General features: G+C 56.2%; 6 protein-coding genes across 6 annotated transcripts; 2 read left to right on the forward strand and 4 right to left on the reverse strand.

The window, feature by feature from the left end:
- Positions 1-10: 10 nt before the first annotated feature.
- DICSQDRAFT_83832 (uncharacterized protein) lies at positions 11-4,811 on the forward strand. The gene is made up of 14 exons (XM_007364288.1): positions 11-650; positions 703-821; positions 875-975; positions 1,032-2,289; positions 2,345-2,519; positions 2,577-2,619; positions 2,678-2,856; positions 2,916-3,262; positions 3,319-3,582; positions 3,636-3,717; positions 3,770-3,840; positions 3,896-4,108; positions 4,160-4,406; positions 4,471-4,811. The coding sequence occupies exons 1-14, from the start codon at positions 26-28 to the stop codon at positions 4,737-4,739; spliced, it is 3,993 nt and encodes a 1,330-aa protein (XP_007364350.1). The 5' UTR covers positions 11-25; the 3' UTR covers positions 4,740-4,811.
- A 109-nt stretch (positions 4,812-4,920) lies between these two features.
- On the reverse strand, positions 4,921-5,263 carry DICSQDRAFT_168669 (uncharacterized protein; the record flags this gene model as incomplete). Its single annotated transcript, XM_007364289.1, has 3 exons — positions 4,921-4,942; positions 4,999-5,102; positions 5,168-5,263. The coding sequence occupies 3 exons, from the start codon at positions 5,261-5,263 to the stop codon at positions 4,921-4,923; spliced, it is 222 nt and encodes a 73-aa protein (XP_007364351.1).
- Positions 5,264-5,468: 205 nt separating this feature from the next.
- On the reverse strand, positions 5,469-7,772 carry DICSQDRAFT_154217 (MFS transporter). The gene is made up of 11 exons (XM_007364290.1): positions 7,468-7,772; positions 7,193-7,403; positions 7,036-7,141; positions 6,920-6,982; positions 6,850-6,862; positions 6,724-6,795; positions 6,619-6,668; positions 6,472-6,569; positions 6,121-6,417; positions 5,774-6,062; positions 5,469-5,709 (listed from the first exon to the last, which is right to left on the reverse strand). Exons 1-11 carry the CDS (start codon positions 7,696-7,698, stop codon positions 5,649-5,651), a joined length of 1,491 nt encoding a protein of 496 aa, XP_007364352.1. The 5' UTR covers positions 7,699-7,772; the 3' UTR covers positions 5,469-5,648.
- Positions 7,773-8,591: 819 nt separating this feature from the next.
- Positions 8,592-9,870, reverse strand: DICSQDRAFT_57293 (uncharacterized protein; the record flags this gene model as incomplete). Its single annotated transcript, XM_007364291.1, has 4 exons — positions 8,592-9,118; positions 9,169-9,344; positions 9,408-9,502; positions 9,577-9,870. The coding sequence occupies 4 exons, from the start codon at positions 9,868-9,870 to the stop codon at positions 8,592-8,594; spliced, it is 1,092 nt and encodes a 363-aa protein (XP_007364353.1).
- A 240-nt stretch (positions 9,871-10,110) lies between these two features.
- On the reverse strand, positions 10,111-12,621 carry DICSQDRAFT_103464 (apses-domain-containing protein). Its single transcript, XM_007364292.1, has 5 exons — positions 12,555-12,621; positions 12,454-12,485; positions 12,231-12,400; positions 10,321-12,179; positions 10,111-10,265 (listed from the first exon to the last, which is right to left on the reverse strand). The coding sequence occupies exons 1-5, from the start codon at positions 12,576-12,578 to the stop codon at positions 10,191-10,193; spliced, it is 2,160 nt and encodes a 719-aa protein (XP_007364354.1). The 5' UTR covers positions 12,579-12,621; the 3' UTR covers positions 10,111-10,190.
- A 691-nt stretch (positions 12,622-13,312) lies between these two features.
- On the forward strand, positions 13,313-16,011 carry DICSQDRAFT_135262 (phosphatases II). Its single transcript, XM_007364293.1, has 5 exons — positions 13,313-13,376; positions 13,445-13,700; positions 13,757-13,849; positions 13,921-14,511; positions 14,568-16,011. Exons 1-5 carry the CDS (start codon positions 13,336-13,338, stop codon positions 15,603-15,605), a joined length of 2,019 nt encoding a protein of 672 aa, XP_007364355.1. The 5' UTR covers positions 13,313-13,335; the 3' UTR covers positions 15,606-16,011.
- Positions 16,012-16,024: the final 13 nt, after the last annotated feature.

Raw genomic sequence — 16,024 nt, forward strand, 5'->3', positions numbered from 1 at the left:
CAGCATCAAGCTGTCCCAAGCGCATATGCTCGTCATTAGCGATGCCCAACGTGTAGTGCCCATGGTTATGCCCCACCCAGTACTCCGTATGATGTCGGACTTCCACGCCAAGACAGCCGACCCTCCTAGAGTGTTTGCCTTGTTCACCTGTTCGCCCGAACGCTGGGTTTCTCTGGATCTGGCATGGCTTGAAGCCCCTCTGCGGGCTCAGGCGTTCTTCTTGGCGACAAAGACTGTCAACTCTTGGTCTGGGCCCGTGGAACTTGTAATGGAGTATGAAGCAACCCCGTCCTCTCAGATGGAACCTTACATGTCCAGTATCGTGCGACGAGCTGATCCCGAAGGCCTGCTTGTGCGACCTCAGCACTACCGTCGAGCCCGACGTATCTGTTTACAACTGGGATCCTTTGCTACGAATGCATGGTGGCGCGATACTTTGGATGAGCTCGTGGCATTGCCAGTGTCAAATGATACCAAATTGTCAGTAGCTCGAGACAGTCTGGAGCTGATCAAGAGCCACGGAATGGCGGACAGACTGCAAGTCGCTCCTGGCTCTTCGAATCCCAATGTGACCTTCAAGGTCTCGAAGCTGCTCCAAGTGCTGCAGCCTTATGCAGCCTACGGCGACCAGTTCCGAGGCATTGTGTTCGGTAGGTGGTGATTCTGTAATGCGCGAACGCTTATGAACCCATGTTGTTCTAGTGCGAGATAAGGTTGTCGCAAGCGTCTTGCCTGGACTGTTGAATGCCGCCGAAACACAAGTACCCTTTATCCGTGCTATCGCACCCAGCCGAAAAGAAAGGTCGGGGAAAAATTCTTTGGTGCGTCTTTGGCCCCCATTTCGTCATCCCAATGACACTCAATATGGACATAGCACGCTGCTTTGAGCGCGTTCTCTTCGAGTAAATATAACCTGATAGTGCTTACCAAGTCCATGGAGGACGTCGAATTACCACCAGCGTCCATCATTGTCAAGTTTGTGATTCTGTGATCAGGATTTCTCAGTCTCATCATTTACGACTATTACACAGCTTTGATGTGTTCGATGACCAGCTCTCGTACGCATACAGTCACTTGCATACCCGCGGACGGCATTCCCATCTCGTGTATTTGGTCGAGAAAGGGAATAACGAACAACGACGAATACTCACCCGCGTGCAGAGCGTCGACAACGAGATGAAGGAATGGGTAGGCGACTTCGTCCGTGGTGACTGCAATGCCCCACCCAAGTCTATGCACGTTGGTCTGGACCCGTATCAGTCGGATAGCGATAACGAAGGGGAGGACTACATCGTGGATGCTGTGACTAGCGCACGGATCGACAAGTCGCAGGCAATCCCTACTTTCTACCGCTTTGCCATCCAAATGCATGCCGTGTCAGGCGCCGAAGACGAGAAGGTCGCATTCAACATGGAGACGGGGGAACGTGGCGATGACGCAGCTGTCCTCCGGTATATCATCTCATTCCCAAAGTCTACAGCACTCGCAGCAATCTCAGGACCATATTGTTCCACGAAATGGGAAGCCAAACGGGAGGCTTGTCATCAAGCATGCAAGGAGCTCGTTCGAGTTGGTATAATGGATCACCGGCACTTCCCCCAGTCACGACGAGTGCCAGCAGGCCAGAGCGGTTCTACAGATACCAACGGCGAGACCCCTGCTCCGCGGGATGTGAAAACGGCCAACACATCCGCGAAGACTCACGGGTATCCGCGGAAAATTCCCGACTTCTGGCCCAATACGCAGTCGTCTCCCCCTACCATTCTCTATCCTACCGTCGTCGCTCCTGACAACATGGGTGAGGAAGTCCATGCGCCTGTCCTCCTCCTGACAAGGGCCCCTCTTCCTCATGTGCCGGACTTTTCCCTCTTCTTTTCGGGTTTGCGTACCACGGTACGATTCTACAAGGCCGCTCCCATCACAATTACCGACGCCCAGCTCAAGGCGCTCCATGGGTACACTCTCCGTGTCACGAAGTCCTTGACGAACAAACCGCTGGATTGCCCTCTTGGCGACTTGCTATGTTACTTTGCCCCTCTGGATTCCTCCTGGCACTCTAGCATCTCTCCGCACTGGCCCCTTCTGTCTGTAGAGGGACATGTCCTGTGGGACGCTGTGCAACTCGCTGCTGATTACTTCGCGATACGCCTGCTTGACAGCAACGTCCCAATAGATGAGCGGGCAAAGGACGCCATCGTGCTGGACCGCCAGGTCGAGTTTACCATGCGGCACTTCGTGATCAAAGTCAGGCATGACCTAACGCCTCTCTGCAAAGCCGACGACAGTCCGGTAAGCCAATTATATTCATTGTCTGATAAAAGAAAGGAGCTGATGTGGATGCTAGCGCGAAGCGGGATACCAGAATTTCTTGGAGTATTGCAAGGCACGCTGCAAGGACTTCCAGGGACTCGAGGACGAGAACCAGCCCCTGATTGAAGTCAGCGCTGTGCCAGGAGTAATCAACAATCTGCATCCAACCTCTGCGCCGCCGACGCCTCCAGCAAAAGCACCCCTGAAGTGTACGTCTGTAGTCACTCGTTTGCATGACTGACAACGCTGATGCTGGCGACGGGTAGACTTGATCCCGGAGATGTGCTACAAGTTCACCATACCGGCAAGGTAGCGTATCCCCTGCAACTTGTTTTGATACATACTAACTCGCTAACCTTGTACCTAGCACATTCCGGACCCTGTGGCTTATGCCCTCCATCATGAACAAGATCGAGAGCTACCTGCTCGTCAAGGAACTTAATGCAAGGCTATTCCACAATGCTGTCATAGAGCAGCAACTTCTCATCGCGCTTTCTACCCCTGCCGCCTGGACCGAGTTTAACTACGAACGTCTGGAGTTCCTGGGTATGTCCTCAGTCATGAAGAAGCTGATTGCACCCTCCTTACATGCCGCTTCCCTGCAGGTGACTCGTTTCTCAAGGTCGTCGCTTCGAACTTTTGCTACGCAACGATGCCCTCCGTTCATGTTGGTGATCTCCACCAAGCGCGACAATCTATCATCAGCAATAAGGTCCTCCAGGAAGGGGCAACGCGCGTTGGGGTGCCGTCATATGTTCAGCACAAACGCTTCGTCGCGAAGTTATGGCAGCCTCCACTAAGCACGGCTAACGTCGCAGAAGAACTGAAGACCGAAGGCGGCAACGGGGACGTGGAGATGACAGGAGAAGCCCCCGAGAAGAAGGATAAGGGCAAGCGGAGCAAGAAGCAGCGACAGCTCGACGAGCAGAACACGCTCTGGATGGGCGACAAGGTATATGGCTCCGCTCTGGTCACGCTTGGACGTTCTCTTGATGCTTCCATGATCAGATAATTGCGGACGTCGTTGAAGCCATTCTCGCTGCATCCTTCCTCTCTGGCGGACACGAAGTAGCACTGGAAGCCGCGAGGCGCCTCCAGGTCCCCATTCCCAACGTCGCACAATGGTCAGACTACGCCCGTCTCGCAGCTCATCATGCTGCCCGCGAGCAGACGGTAGTGATGGCCTCTGCGCCATCACGTATGACGATAAGCGTGCTCGAAAAATTGTTCAATTCGAAGTTCAACCGGCTAGACCTCCTCGGACAAGCCCTGGTGAGCCTTCTGTGATGTCGTCCATCTCTGCGGGGACTCATATACCGTACCAGACGCATACCTCTGCCTTCTCGGGCGCCGAAGGAACGAGTTACGATCGCTTGGAGTTCATCGGTGACGCCATTCTCGACTTCTGTAAGTTGCCTGTGATGAATCGCTGTATACGCGCTAAGCACCAAGTCGACAGTGGTATCGCGTTACATCTGGGAACGCCATCCGTACCTCTCCCCTGGCGGCCTGACGATGTTGAAGGCAAATGTTTCCGCATTCGCATCAGGTTACTCATTCACTGATGGCGACGTGCGACGTACAGGGTGCTATGGTGTCAAATCAAACGTTGGCCGCTTTCTGCGTGCACGTCGGTCTGCAGCAATACTTGCGCATGGAATCGAAAGACCTCAGCACCGCGATCCAGAAATACATCGACTTCCTAGAGGAGCTTCGCAAGAAAGAGTATGACTTCGCGAGCAGGGAGCAACGATTGCCAGGTCAATACTGGCTTGACATGCCCATGGAACCACCGAAGGTCCGTGACTCGGGGCCACGCTGAATGACGGAGCTGACATACTTTATGTAGTGCCTATCTGACGTCGTTGAGTCCCTCATAGGGGCTCTCTACGTCTCCGACAACTTCTTTGAGGTCGGGGTCGGACGCTTCTTTGAGACCGTCTTCAAGCCATTCCTCGAGGCGCACGTCCGACTGCAAACACTCTCGACCAATCCAAAAATAACCCTGCTGGAGCTGTTGCAAGCGGAAGGGTGCCAGAATAACGCTGTGGTGAAACAGCAGCAGTCGCGCCAGAACATGCCCGTACAGATGGATGGTCGGTATCATTTGCGCATTATGTATCGCATTCTGGGTCGCTGACCATGATGGACATGCGGCAGTCGTCATTCACGGGAAGGTCATAGCAAGTGCGACGGACTCATCTGCTGTGATTGCGACGCGCAAGGTGTCACTCACTGCCCTGGACACGTTGGCGAACGACCCGGAGCTCCTGGCGCGTATGTGCGATTGCAGATCTACCACGTCCAACTCCAGCAAGGTGAACCCGCCGAAGCCACAACCAACCACGAGCGAAGTCTCAGTAGACGAAGAAGCGGAAGCGGCGGAGGTTGAAGCAGCCATGGGAGCGGACGAGGAAGAAGCGGAGTGATGCTCACGCACTCAGTGCCTGTTCAATGACTTTCCAATGTTTCGCTCGTATACTGCTTCAACACGATTCCTTGACCACATATGCAGACAGACGAGGCGAAGCATGACCATCATCTATTTCTAGTGTGTCGCCTGGGTACAAATTAGGCGGTCTAGAGTAACGGCACGCCAGGCGCGTCTTCTTAAACCTTGCCGGCTTTGTAGCTACACGGCCAAACTTGTAAAAATCAACTCGCACATGACGTAGACGCGAGACATACAGCTGGAAGTAGGCAGCAATGAAGGGGATGGAGAAGCCACCAATCAGGTAGCTCGCGACCTTGAGACCGAAAGCCCCCTTCTTCTCGTAGTCGAAGGGGATGTGCTGCACGCGTTCGAGGACACCACGTCAACAGCGTCCTACCGCATTCAGCATTATGATCAACACACCTTGTACTCGCCGTGCGACATGTACCGCGCGGGGGCAGCGCGCGAGCGGACAGCGACCTGGCGGAGGGGCACAGCAGAGCGGGCGAGGAGCGACATGGCGTTGGTGGTGGTCCTGCGTGAGGAGAGCGTGGGAACCCGACATCATGCCTTGCGCGCACGATATCGCGGCGTCGTCCGCGATCGCGAGCCGGAAACTGGCGGGGGCTTGCTCGTTGACCAATCACAGCGCAAAACGCCTCGCTCAGTCCGCGCTGTGGCTGACGGCCTCCCAGGCAAAATTGGGGCAGCGGCCGAAGCAGATCCGGTAAATGTTTATATGTACGAGGTGATGTGCATTACGGAAGTGTCTCTAGCAGTACTCTATTATGAGTAGATGGATGCAACGATAGCAGCGTTTGATACAGTAGTAGATCCGAGTTGCTAAGGGTGGCTTTCATTGAAGCTTCGTGAAGTCATCAGTCGGAGGCTCGTGTACGTTGTATCATGCAGCAGCGAACTTGGAGTTAGCCCGTATCCTCGCGCCTATCCTGTAGAGAATAAATCTGCCACATTCATGCCCAAGTGAGTCACGTTTCCAGATCCTATGCAATGCTGTTTGGCACTCACGGTAGAGGAGCCATCACGGTCAGCAACCCTGCTAGGAGAGCTGTCGCGCCGACCGTGCCCAGGGTGTCATACATCTGCCCTGCGAATAGTGGGAAGCCCGCTGCGAAGCTCGATCGTACCGCGCTATTCGCCGCCATCGCACTGGCAGCGATCGGCCGATACGCGGTGACGAGGTATGTGAACACGCCCGTGAAAATGAAGTACGTCCCCGCACCGAATGGGATGGAGCCTATGATGGGCCCGATCCAGTGGACGTGCTTATATGTTGTGAACGCCATAATGAATAGGCCTGTGGATTGTTCGTAAGTGGCGTTGGTACCGACAGTCTACACCAAGGACGGACTGACCGAGAGGCGCGAGAATGGCACCGACCATGGCGATTATCAGCCGTACCTCCGGTGGAGCTAGTCCGTTATACTTCTTGGTCTCATTACGGAACACTCTGTTCCAGTAAGGCTGCGTCGCGAGGGCGAGCGCCATTCCCAGTCCGATACCGAGGAAAGAAAGCCCCGTCTGCTGGACGTCGAAACCATGCACGTCTTCGAAGATGATAGGGAACGCTTGAAATGCTAGGTACAGGATTCCAAGCAGGAGGGCCGACCATAAATCCAACGCGAGGGCCATGCGGTCAAGGAGAAGAAGCTCTGCGAGGACGGATGTCAGTGTAGCTCTACTGTCCCGCGGGAGAGATTACGAACTGAATGGGGTGTAGATACTGAACATGATCATACGAAATAGACTGTGCTCTTGCTTTTCGATTGGGGCACGCCATTTGGGATTGTCCGTTTGCCGCAGTCTGACAAATTATGAGAATGAAAGTAATAGGTACGTGGAGGTGCACGTACCGTCTGGCCTTCCTTTTCAGGATCACAGGCACATATGTCTCTGGAACAACCTGGGATGGGCTTCTATCAGGCATTTGTGACATGACATGTTAGGAGAAGACTCACTGTGAACAACAGAACCGTCTGCACAAACTGCCATATGAGCAGAGTGCGATAACACCATCTCCAATCCGTGTTCTGGGTGGAATCAGTATATACGTAGCATGCTCGAATTCAGGAGGCGCAACATACTTGTACAATGAATCTGTCACCACTGAATTCAGCATGAAGTTCCTATGGCTTATGTCTGACGGCGACTTACCCTCCGATTAGGGGCCCTACAACGGGACCGATGAATGGCGATATGGTGTATACGGCCATGGGACTGAATAGGCTAAGTGAGGCTGATGTAACGGCTAACTTCGGGCTGAAACGTACGTCGCAACGTGGTTATTGTCGAACAGGTCGCTGACACTACCGCCCGCTACGCTCAAGAAGGCAGACCCACAAATTCCAGTGATGAATCGGAAGACAAGATATGTCGCTGCGATCCGGAGTTAGCACGACTCCGAAGTATGTGCTTTCCCGCGCGTACCTATATCAGGAGGGAACGCAGTTGGCCATGTGAAGGCAAAGAATAGAACGTATGAGACTCGGTAGACGATATTACGTCCGTAAAGCTCAGACAGCGGTCCAACGAATAGAGGTCCGAGACCCAGGCCAGTAACGTACAAACTAATACTGAGGATGGTAACTTCATGCGATGTATGAAGATCACGAGCGAGACCCGTTTCTGTGAACGCGGCCTAGAGTACGCGGAAGTCGGCTCTCGGTGAAAGTACGAGCGTGGGGCAGTGGATTGGGACGCACCACAGATGAAGCAAACGTCGCGCAAAGCGATGATGCACTGATAGTCAGCACAATAACCCACTTCCTCCATACAGCTAAGGTCTTGGGATCATCCGCGGGGTCAAGTTGACAGATGTAAGGGTCGACCTCTAGCGAGGGGGTGCGTTCCTTGGGCGCAGCGGGCGCCTGGGCTGCCTTCTCTACATCGGTGGCGTCATTGAGAGTGTTCGTCTCGGATCGCGAATGTGGCATAGTCGCCTACTACAGTGGTCTAGCAGTAGGCAAGGTTGTTCAAGTAGAGCGAACTAGCACACTAACGAGGGCGCAAGGGACAGCGGAGTCGACGGAAGCCCTAGGTTCAGCGCACCGTCATTCTTATAGCGGCTTGAGAACAACTTCTTAATCACCTAAAGCGGGCGCCACAAAGCTTGAACGGCGCGCGTGAGGTTTGTCAGCAGACCATCCCAGTCAGCCTGCAATACTGCTTTCGGTATCGTGTCCCTCGGCCACCGCAACCAACCTGCCGTTTATCGGTACTCATCCTCCGGGTTAGGCTGAGGGGATTGCTCAGCTTGATCACAATGGTGCCGCACATGTTATTGCAGCTTAAGGACACATATAGATCTAGACTAGCAACGCCATGTCAGCATACGGAAAGCTAGCTCCAGTTGGACTGGCCACCATCTGAGACGCGCGGACAGGTCAGTGGGTCTACCGTCCAGAGATCCGATTTGTTGTTGTGATACTCAGCACACCATGGCTTAGCTGAACACGCAACCGGAAAGTCGGAGTCCCGGTGCGTTTAATATACTCGATTTTACCGAAGTGCCCGCGCAAGTCAACGACGGGAGACTTGCCAGGATGCCCGTTTCATCTCCTTCGGCAGCTGGCCACTCATCAGACTCCCAATACGTAGATCAAAAGATATCCCCCCTCGCCAACAATGAAACGAAGCTCATGTTCCGAAGGAGGTCCGAATTGAAGTACCCCGAGGGGAATACTTGCAGTTCGCCGCGACAGCGATGTCAATGGTTAACCTGACATCACGTGAGATGGAAACGATCTATTACCTCGCACATGCCCAGCTCTACAAAGCAAGGCATGTAGGAATGTACAGTAAAACGACCTCGAGTGACACCCTACGCCTACGCAGCCTGCGGCACGATCTGGTTCTTGGCCTCCTCGAGCACCAAGTTGCGCAGCTTCTGGCTACGCCTGATCGCCTTGCGCTGTTTGCGCTGCATCTTCCTCTTCAGACTCGCCTCCTCTCCGCGATTACGCCAGCGCCGCGTCAGCTCCGCCTTGCGGTCGTCCGCGAGCCGCTGCTGCCACTTCCACGTCGCCTCCGCACGCGCCTCCTTCTTTGTGCGGCCCGCTAGGTTAGCGTACTCCGCATCGATGTACTCCTGCAGGAGTGCCTTTTGGCGGGCCTGGAAAGCCTGCCAGCGCGCCTGCTTCTTGGCGCGCCCGTGGGGGTTCGAAAGCTCCTTGTGGACGTGCACCTCGATCGGGTCGGAAGGGCGGATCCGGGGTTTTCCGGCCTTGTAGAGGAAGTTGATGTACTCCTGCTCAGTAGGTATCCGAGGAGCGGGGGAAAGGAAGGTGGCGGGTAGGGAAGGAGGGGTGTAGGTCACTGCCAGAGCATCATCCTCGGTGGTGTCGTATGGAGTCGCTGATGACACGGTGAGGGTGAGATACGGAGCAAATGCACTATGAACTCACGATCAGGCCTCGTGATGGCGTTCCGCTTGGGCCATGGTATACGGATGGAGACATGGGTCCGGTCGGTGTAGTTCGGTAACCGCGGGATGGTATTCACGGCGTAACGCCGCCATATCCAGAAGCCGCCCTTCCGGTAGTAGTAGGGCTTCGACATTGTGAGGCGCGACGCGAAAACACTTTATCCAAGATGAGCCATAGCGGACACGGAGACATGGAACGGACGCATAGTGGAGGCGTACTTTTTCAACGTAGGCTCTGTCGAGTCGTCTTCAGGAGGGTACTCGTACTTGCCGACGAGGAGCTGGCATTGTGCATATGGGACTGACAGACCGGTCTGACTCCTGGCATCTGGCACATATCCCTGCGCGCGACTGTTCGTGAAAGGAGATTAAGATGCGCTCAACGGACTGTACTTACCGCCTTGTTGATCTCCCGCTTCAGAATGACCCTGTTGCTGAGCTTGTTCACCTTATGCACCTCGTGCAAGGTACCATTCGTGTCTCCCCGCAGCTTCACAAAGTCTCCGGGCACGATGTTCCAGTACTTAATCCTGTCCTTGAGCTTGGTATCCTTGGGGACAGGCTGACCAGGCATAAAGGGGCCGCGAACGAGAAACCGGGGCACGGGGAGCAGGTGGCGGAAGTTTCGTGTGAAACCTGCAGTCGAGGCCGCGGAAGCCAGCTCCCTGTACGTGATAGACATCGCGCAGGAAGTCCCAAACGTTCACGAACAGAGAGAAGAGGGAGGGAACACCAGCACACAAGTCCTAGTCGCTGGAAGGCGTCTGGCAAGACGCTCGGCCACCAGCTCAGAATTTCGGGCGAGCGTCTTACTTAAGCAACAGCGACGCGCGCACGCGACCGCGACAACCGGCAGTTCTTACGGGGTGTGGACAGTAATTAGCACAGAGTCGTTTTCTGAAAACGTGTATGTTATGCGATACAACGAGGCCGCCCCAAACGATCCAAAGCAATACACAATAAAGTAGGAGTACAACAGAGAGACCTGCATAAGTGCTACATTCAGCCCACCGGCAATCCCGCACGCGCCGACCCGTTCCACGCCGTCGAAGAGCTCGGCTCCTCAGCCTCTAAAGTCTGCAGCAAAGGCATCGTCAGAGCGCGACACTTGTCCATCAGCAGACGCACACACCTCAAGCAGCATGCCCACGACGCCATCGACCTCCTCCGGAGGTATCCCTCCGCACCCCGCGCTGATCAGCCGTCGATACTCAGCCATCCTCCCTCCAGTCCCCGCCTCCGCCTGGAACTTGACGAGCTGGTCGAACATGCCTTTCCGCCGGGCCCTGTGCCCCGTGAGCTCTTCCCGCAGCCGTTCGCACTCCTTCCGCAGCTCCTCCGGGTCCGTCGGGATGTTCGCATGGAGCGCGAGCAGGTCCGACACGGGCTCTCCAGATGTAGACTTGAGCTGTCCCCCAGCCGCCTCCCGGATCGCCCGCTCACGATCCTCCTCGTCCTTGATCCACTTTTCCCACCCCAGCCTGAACCGCTTTCCCATCTTCCCGCGCAGCTCGCCTTCCAGCTGCTTGACCGTCTGCTGTGCCGCAGGGAGTCCTTGCGCCTGGGTCTTCAGGTGCGAGACGGTCCGTTGGGACTCGAGAATCTCGGATTGGATGTTGGTGAAGAGCGCGTTCGCCTGCGTCAGATCGCGGTCCTTCTCCTTGAGCTCCTGGTCAAACGCCGCGGCGAGGCTGTCGAGCATCATCGTGATGTCGCCCACACAGCGCGTAGCCGCTTTCTGTCCCGTAATTGAGTAATGTAGCGATGGGCGGTCACCCTGCGTCAACAGGGCATACGTGGAGGGGCCGTTTGCGGTGATAGCAGCAGTGGTGGCGGGGCCGTCAACGCTGCGCAAAGGCAGTTGGCTGGAGGGTAAGACGGGCGACGACCGGAACCGCTCGTCCTCGAGGATATAGTCCTCGGTCGTCTTGCCGTCGCGGTTCGCGATCTTCGGGTCTGCCCCGTGGTCGAGAAGGAGTTTCACGAGCCGCTTGCTGCGGCAGCGCGCGGCCATCGTCAGCGCCGTCTCCCCATCCTCGTCCTGGAAGTTGATAATGTCCGCGAGTTCGCGCGGGAAGTCGGCGAGCCGCTGTAGGACGGTCTCCATGTAATACCGCGCGGCGTGCGTCTTGCCCTTAGACATCGCGACGTCGACGATGTGGTGGAAGACGGTCCGGTTGCTATTGTCGATGTTGAGCGTGGAACGGTGAAGGAGCTCATACAGCTCCGGGAACTTGCGGACATCGTAGTTGTTGGCGAACATAACGCTGCGCATGAGGGCCGTCTGGCCGGCCTTGTTCACTCTGTAAATGTCTGCCCCGGCGGTAAGCAGGAGCTTGACTATTCGGATGCGTCCCATGGCGCTTGCCCAGTGCAGAGCGGTGTGGCCGTCGTCGTCGATGGACATGTTTGGATCGAAGTCCGGTGGCGGGTTGATGAGGATCTCAGGTATCTGATTCGAGTCGGAAATGAAGTACTCCAAAATTTGGTCGCCATAGGCCGCCTGATCCGTCCCGTTTGCCGCGTATCCCTCGTTGCCGCTCTCCTCTTCCTCGTCCTGCTGACGATGTTTCCGCTTGCGACTAGGCATGGGAGAAGGTGAGCGATCGTCTTCATCCATAGCGTTGGACGCGGACGCTGAAGGGCCAGGGCTGCTGCGAATAGGCGATGGCGTTCGGGAGCTCGAAGAAGCTTCGGAGGGAGAAGGGGTCATTGTCCCGTCCTCTGAGCCGCGCACGGATAGTGTGTCGACATCGGTACCATCGCCGTCCTGTCCTGTTCGCTTTGAGGATCGGGTGCTGATAGGGATATCACCTGTTGGCTCACCACCACGACGTATGCTGGCCTTGGAGGATTGGGCAGACACGAGGTGCTTCGGGGCTAATGGAGGGCTCTTCGCTTCGGGTTGGAAGTCGATGATTGGTTTCAGAGCGGTTTCGCAGCCGTACTGCCTGCATAGGACAAGCCCTCGTTCAAGGGGGATCCAGGTGCCTTGGGGCTGTCAGAAGCTGTGGGGTAATCGCCGTGATGTGGAGAACAGACCTTGGTATTTTCCGTAGCCACCTTGTACCTTCTCATGTTCTCCTTTCTGGATCTCTCTCTCAAGAATGCGGGTTCTTTGAGGCTTATCGAAACCAGCGACTTTCAGGATTTGGGTGGCATTGAGCCAGGAGTCTGACCGCCGCCGCATCACGGCGACTCCTTTGCACATCCTGAAAGCACATTCAGATGGTGATTCGCGTATCGAACGCGTCAGGAGACACACATCTCATAGACGGGAATGCCACTGTATGTAGCCTGCGTATGCCACATTCGCGATGGTTACCTATTATGTGGAGGTGGGATGATTACTGAGATGGACGTCACCTTGAAAATCTGGTTGTCCGGCATTGTCCTCGACAAGCTTGCAGCAAGCGGTCACAGTTGCTTTGTTCAGTATGGGTTGTAAAGCTCTTGAGTTTGATAAAATAGGCAAGGTAGCGGTGGAGGAAGGGGGAGGGGAGACTGTAGGGATGGGAGCAATCTCCGACGCTTGACGCGGACGCGCCGGCTGTAGACGCGTTGGCGCCCTTTACCACTCTCACGAGCACGCGTCAGGCTGAGGCTGCGCCCGGAATGTAACAAATCGCGACGTGCTCTTGTCTTCCGTGCTACGCTGCGATGTCTTTGCTCTTTTACCACACACACAATAGGGGACATCCCCCACGAACGCCTGGGCGATGCCTGTCAACGCATGTCTGAGTCTCTGGGCGTCGGTCGTGGCTGTGGTTGCGAGACGTGTGGCTGCGAGACGTGTGGCGGGTTGCTTCCAAGCCGTTTTTGGAGTTGGATCGAGGACTGTTGCCTCGAGGAGGTCGAGATGCGCGTGGCAGCGGGTATGCGCGACGCATCCGTGAAGAGCAATGTTTGAGTATACGCCGTTGCCAGACACGACGGGCTTCGTCGCATAAGTAGACGGAGAACGCGCATCTTCGGGGCGGAAACCTCGTGTCTGTCACGTGACCCCGCCGCTGCCAGACGAACACAAGTCGCCCGGTTCGGGTGCTACTGCTCCCTCTTCCCCCTAACAGCCACTCGCCGACCCCTCCGCCGCCGCCGACCCCCTGGCGCGCCCTCCTTCATCCTGCCTCCATAGCAAGCCTCGCCGATGCCTCTCCCTTGTGAGCCCCTCTGCCACTTCGGTGGGAGGTCAGTCCATTCCGTTCTCACGCATCATAACGAGCCCTGTGGTACTCACTTCGGTGGTCTATGTCCAGGTTGTACTTCACATCCTTCCCGCACCCACCGCCCCGCCCAGATGCACTTAACGAGCTTGCAAGAGACCCCACAAATCATCCCGATATCCGTGGAGTACCTAGAGGATCATCGTCGACGACGCCAGAAGATGACGCGCAGTATTGGTACTTCACCATCGACGACCAACTCCTGTATCTATCTTTCTTCCAGGATTGGGGACCGTTGAACCTGGCGATGGTCTACAAGGCATGCATCCTGATTCATGAGATACTCGGGGTACGTTCCATCGTCCATGCTCTCTGCATGTCTTCACGCGACCTTTGCGTCTACAGGATCCGGCGATCATGAATCATCGCATCGTCCTCTACTCGTCAAGCGATCCTCGTAGGAAGGCGAACGCGGCCCTACTCATGGCTCTCTATGTGGTCAGTAATACTTATCACCCCCACCCCCCCTTTACCGCAGTTGAGCAACGACTGACGCTGACGTGCTGCAGATGGTGGTTCAGCAACGGCCGCCTTGGGAAGCCTTCCACCCTATCGCGGAGCTCGAGTTCATGCCGTTCAGAGACGCCGGAAGGGGACGCTCAGATTTCAATCTCAGCATACAAGATTGTCTCTGGGGTATCTACAAGGCAATGCAGAATGGCCTCTGTGACATGAATGAGTTCGACATCGAGGACTACGAGTACTACGAGAAAGTGGAGAATGGGGACTGGAACTGGCTTACGCCCAACTTCATCGCGTTTGCGTCCCCTGTCGATCCGGCATGGCTAAAGCGAGAGAAAGACAAGCGCGAGCAGGAGAACCAGGCCGTGGTGCCGCCATCTCCCACGAAGGCAGTGGCGTTGCAACGCAAGCTGCCCACGCCGTTCCAGAACTGCTTGGACTACTTCGAACGACAAGGGGTCAAGCTAGTCGTGCGACTTAATAACCCATTGTACGACGCCCAGGTCTTCAAAGATCGTGGGATCAACCATCAGGAGCTATACTTTGACGACGGCACGAACCCCACCGATGAGATCGTACGGAAATTTATCGACATGGCAGACGAGGTTATCGAGAACGGCGGTGTTGTGGCGGTACACGTAAGTATGACTGGCGAAGGTATCCCCATGCGACTGACATACCCGCCTTGATACAGTGCAAAGCTGGCCTAGGGCGGACAGGTACGCTCATTGGAGCGTATCTCATCTGGAAGTACGGTTTCACGGCGTCGGAGGCGATCGCTTTCATGCGCATCGTGCGTCCGGGGAGCGTAGTCGGGCCGCAGCAGCAGTATATGTACCTCAAGCAACTAGAGTGGACCAAGTGGGCCGCGGTCGACGAGATGCGCAAGCTACAACAGACGGCTGTCTTTGCGGCGAACAAACTCGTGGCACCCGTCACGCCGCCGAACGAGACGGAGGACGAGATGGAAGTTTTCACAGAGACCACGACGACGACAGTTGTGATGACTTCGACGACCTCCGCAGCACCCGTCCCGCCGGTCACGCCCAGCAAACACGTTGCAGCCGCTGCCGCCAAGGCGCACGCCATTGCTCCCCCCGGACAGCCTCGGAAGACCCCGGCCACAAAGCGAGTAGCGTCGGACTCGGACGCAGAGGAGGAAGCCGACGTCCTCCCCGCCCTCGGCGTGGCACCCGGCCCCGTGCGGAGAACAAAGGCGAAGCCGGTGTCGGCGCGGACCGCGTCGCAGCGCGTCCCCGCTTCGGAGCAGCGACCGGTCCGTGTCACTCGCTCGGCGGCGACCATGGCGGCGAAGAAGGTCAGCACTGTGCTCGGGGCGAACAAGACGACGAAGGCCAACGGACAGCCGAACAAGATCCCCAGACTCGCGAAGGACACCTCTGCGCGTGGGGCGGCGACCGCGGCGAAGGACGCCGCTCTGCCGTCGGCCCCTGCGGCGAACATGACGATGCGGCCGTTGAGGCCAAGACAGCCTGGTTCGCCGACTCCATCACGGCTCCCCACCCTCGTTGGCAAGCGCATGCATCACAACTCTACGGGCTCTGTACAGGAGTCGCCGGCGGCAGCTGCGGCAATCGTCAAGGCGGCGGGCACCTGGGTCGCAAACAACACTTCGTCGGTCGTCAACCCCGCGTCGAAATCGGAACGACCGAACTTGCGCAGCGTGCGGCGGCGACGAAGCAGCTTCAGCGCCGCGGACGTTGTTGCATGATTTGGCAGAGCAAGACGCGTCAAGCAGGGCTTGGACGCTCTCCGTGTTACATTCGGCATATCGGTCTACATCTCTCACCCATCTCGTAACGTCAACTGGATATCGATTCTGTTCTGCAAGTCACGCAACGTTCACAATCCTTCTATCTGTGAATATTTATCGCTGTCTTTGTATACACTCGCTTCACTATTTCGTTATCATCTTATCCCCGTCGTTCTTTGCACACCGCTGTTACTCTCCCGTCACCCCCGCCTCGATCCGTTCACCGCACTGACTCACTGCACGTCACATCGTCGCTATCATGTTTTCACGGGAAGATTTACTCTGATTTACGAGGACTTGTCTATAGTTGTGGGGGCATCTACGGTTCATCGCACTTTGTACATCACTGTCGCGCACCGATCAGCAATGCACATACG

Source organism: Dichomitus squalens (genome assembly GCF_000275845.1).
Source record: "Dichomitus squalens LYAD-421 SS1 unplaced genomic scaffold DICSQscaffold_8, whole genome shotgun sequence".
Taxonomy (NCBI): domain Eukaryota; kingdom Fungi; phylum Basidiomycota; class Agaricomycetes; order Polyporales; family Polyporaceae; genus Dichomitus; species Dichomitus squalens.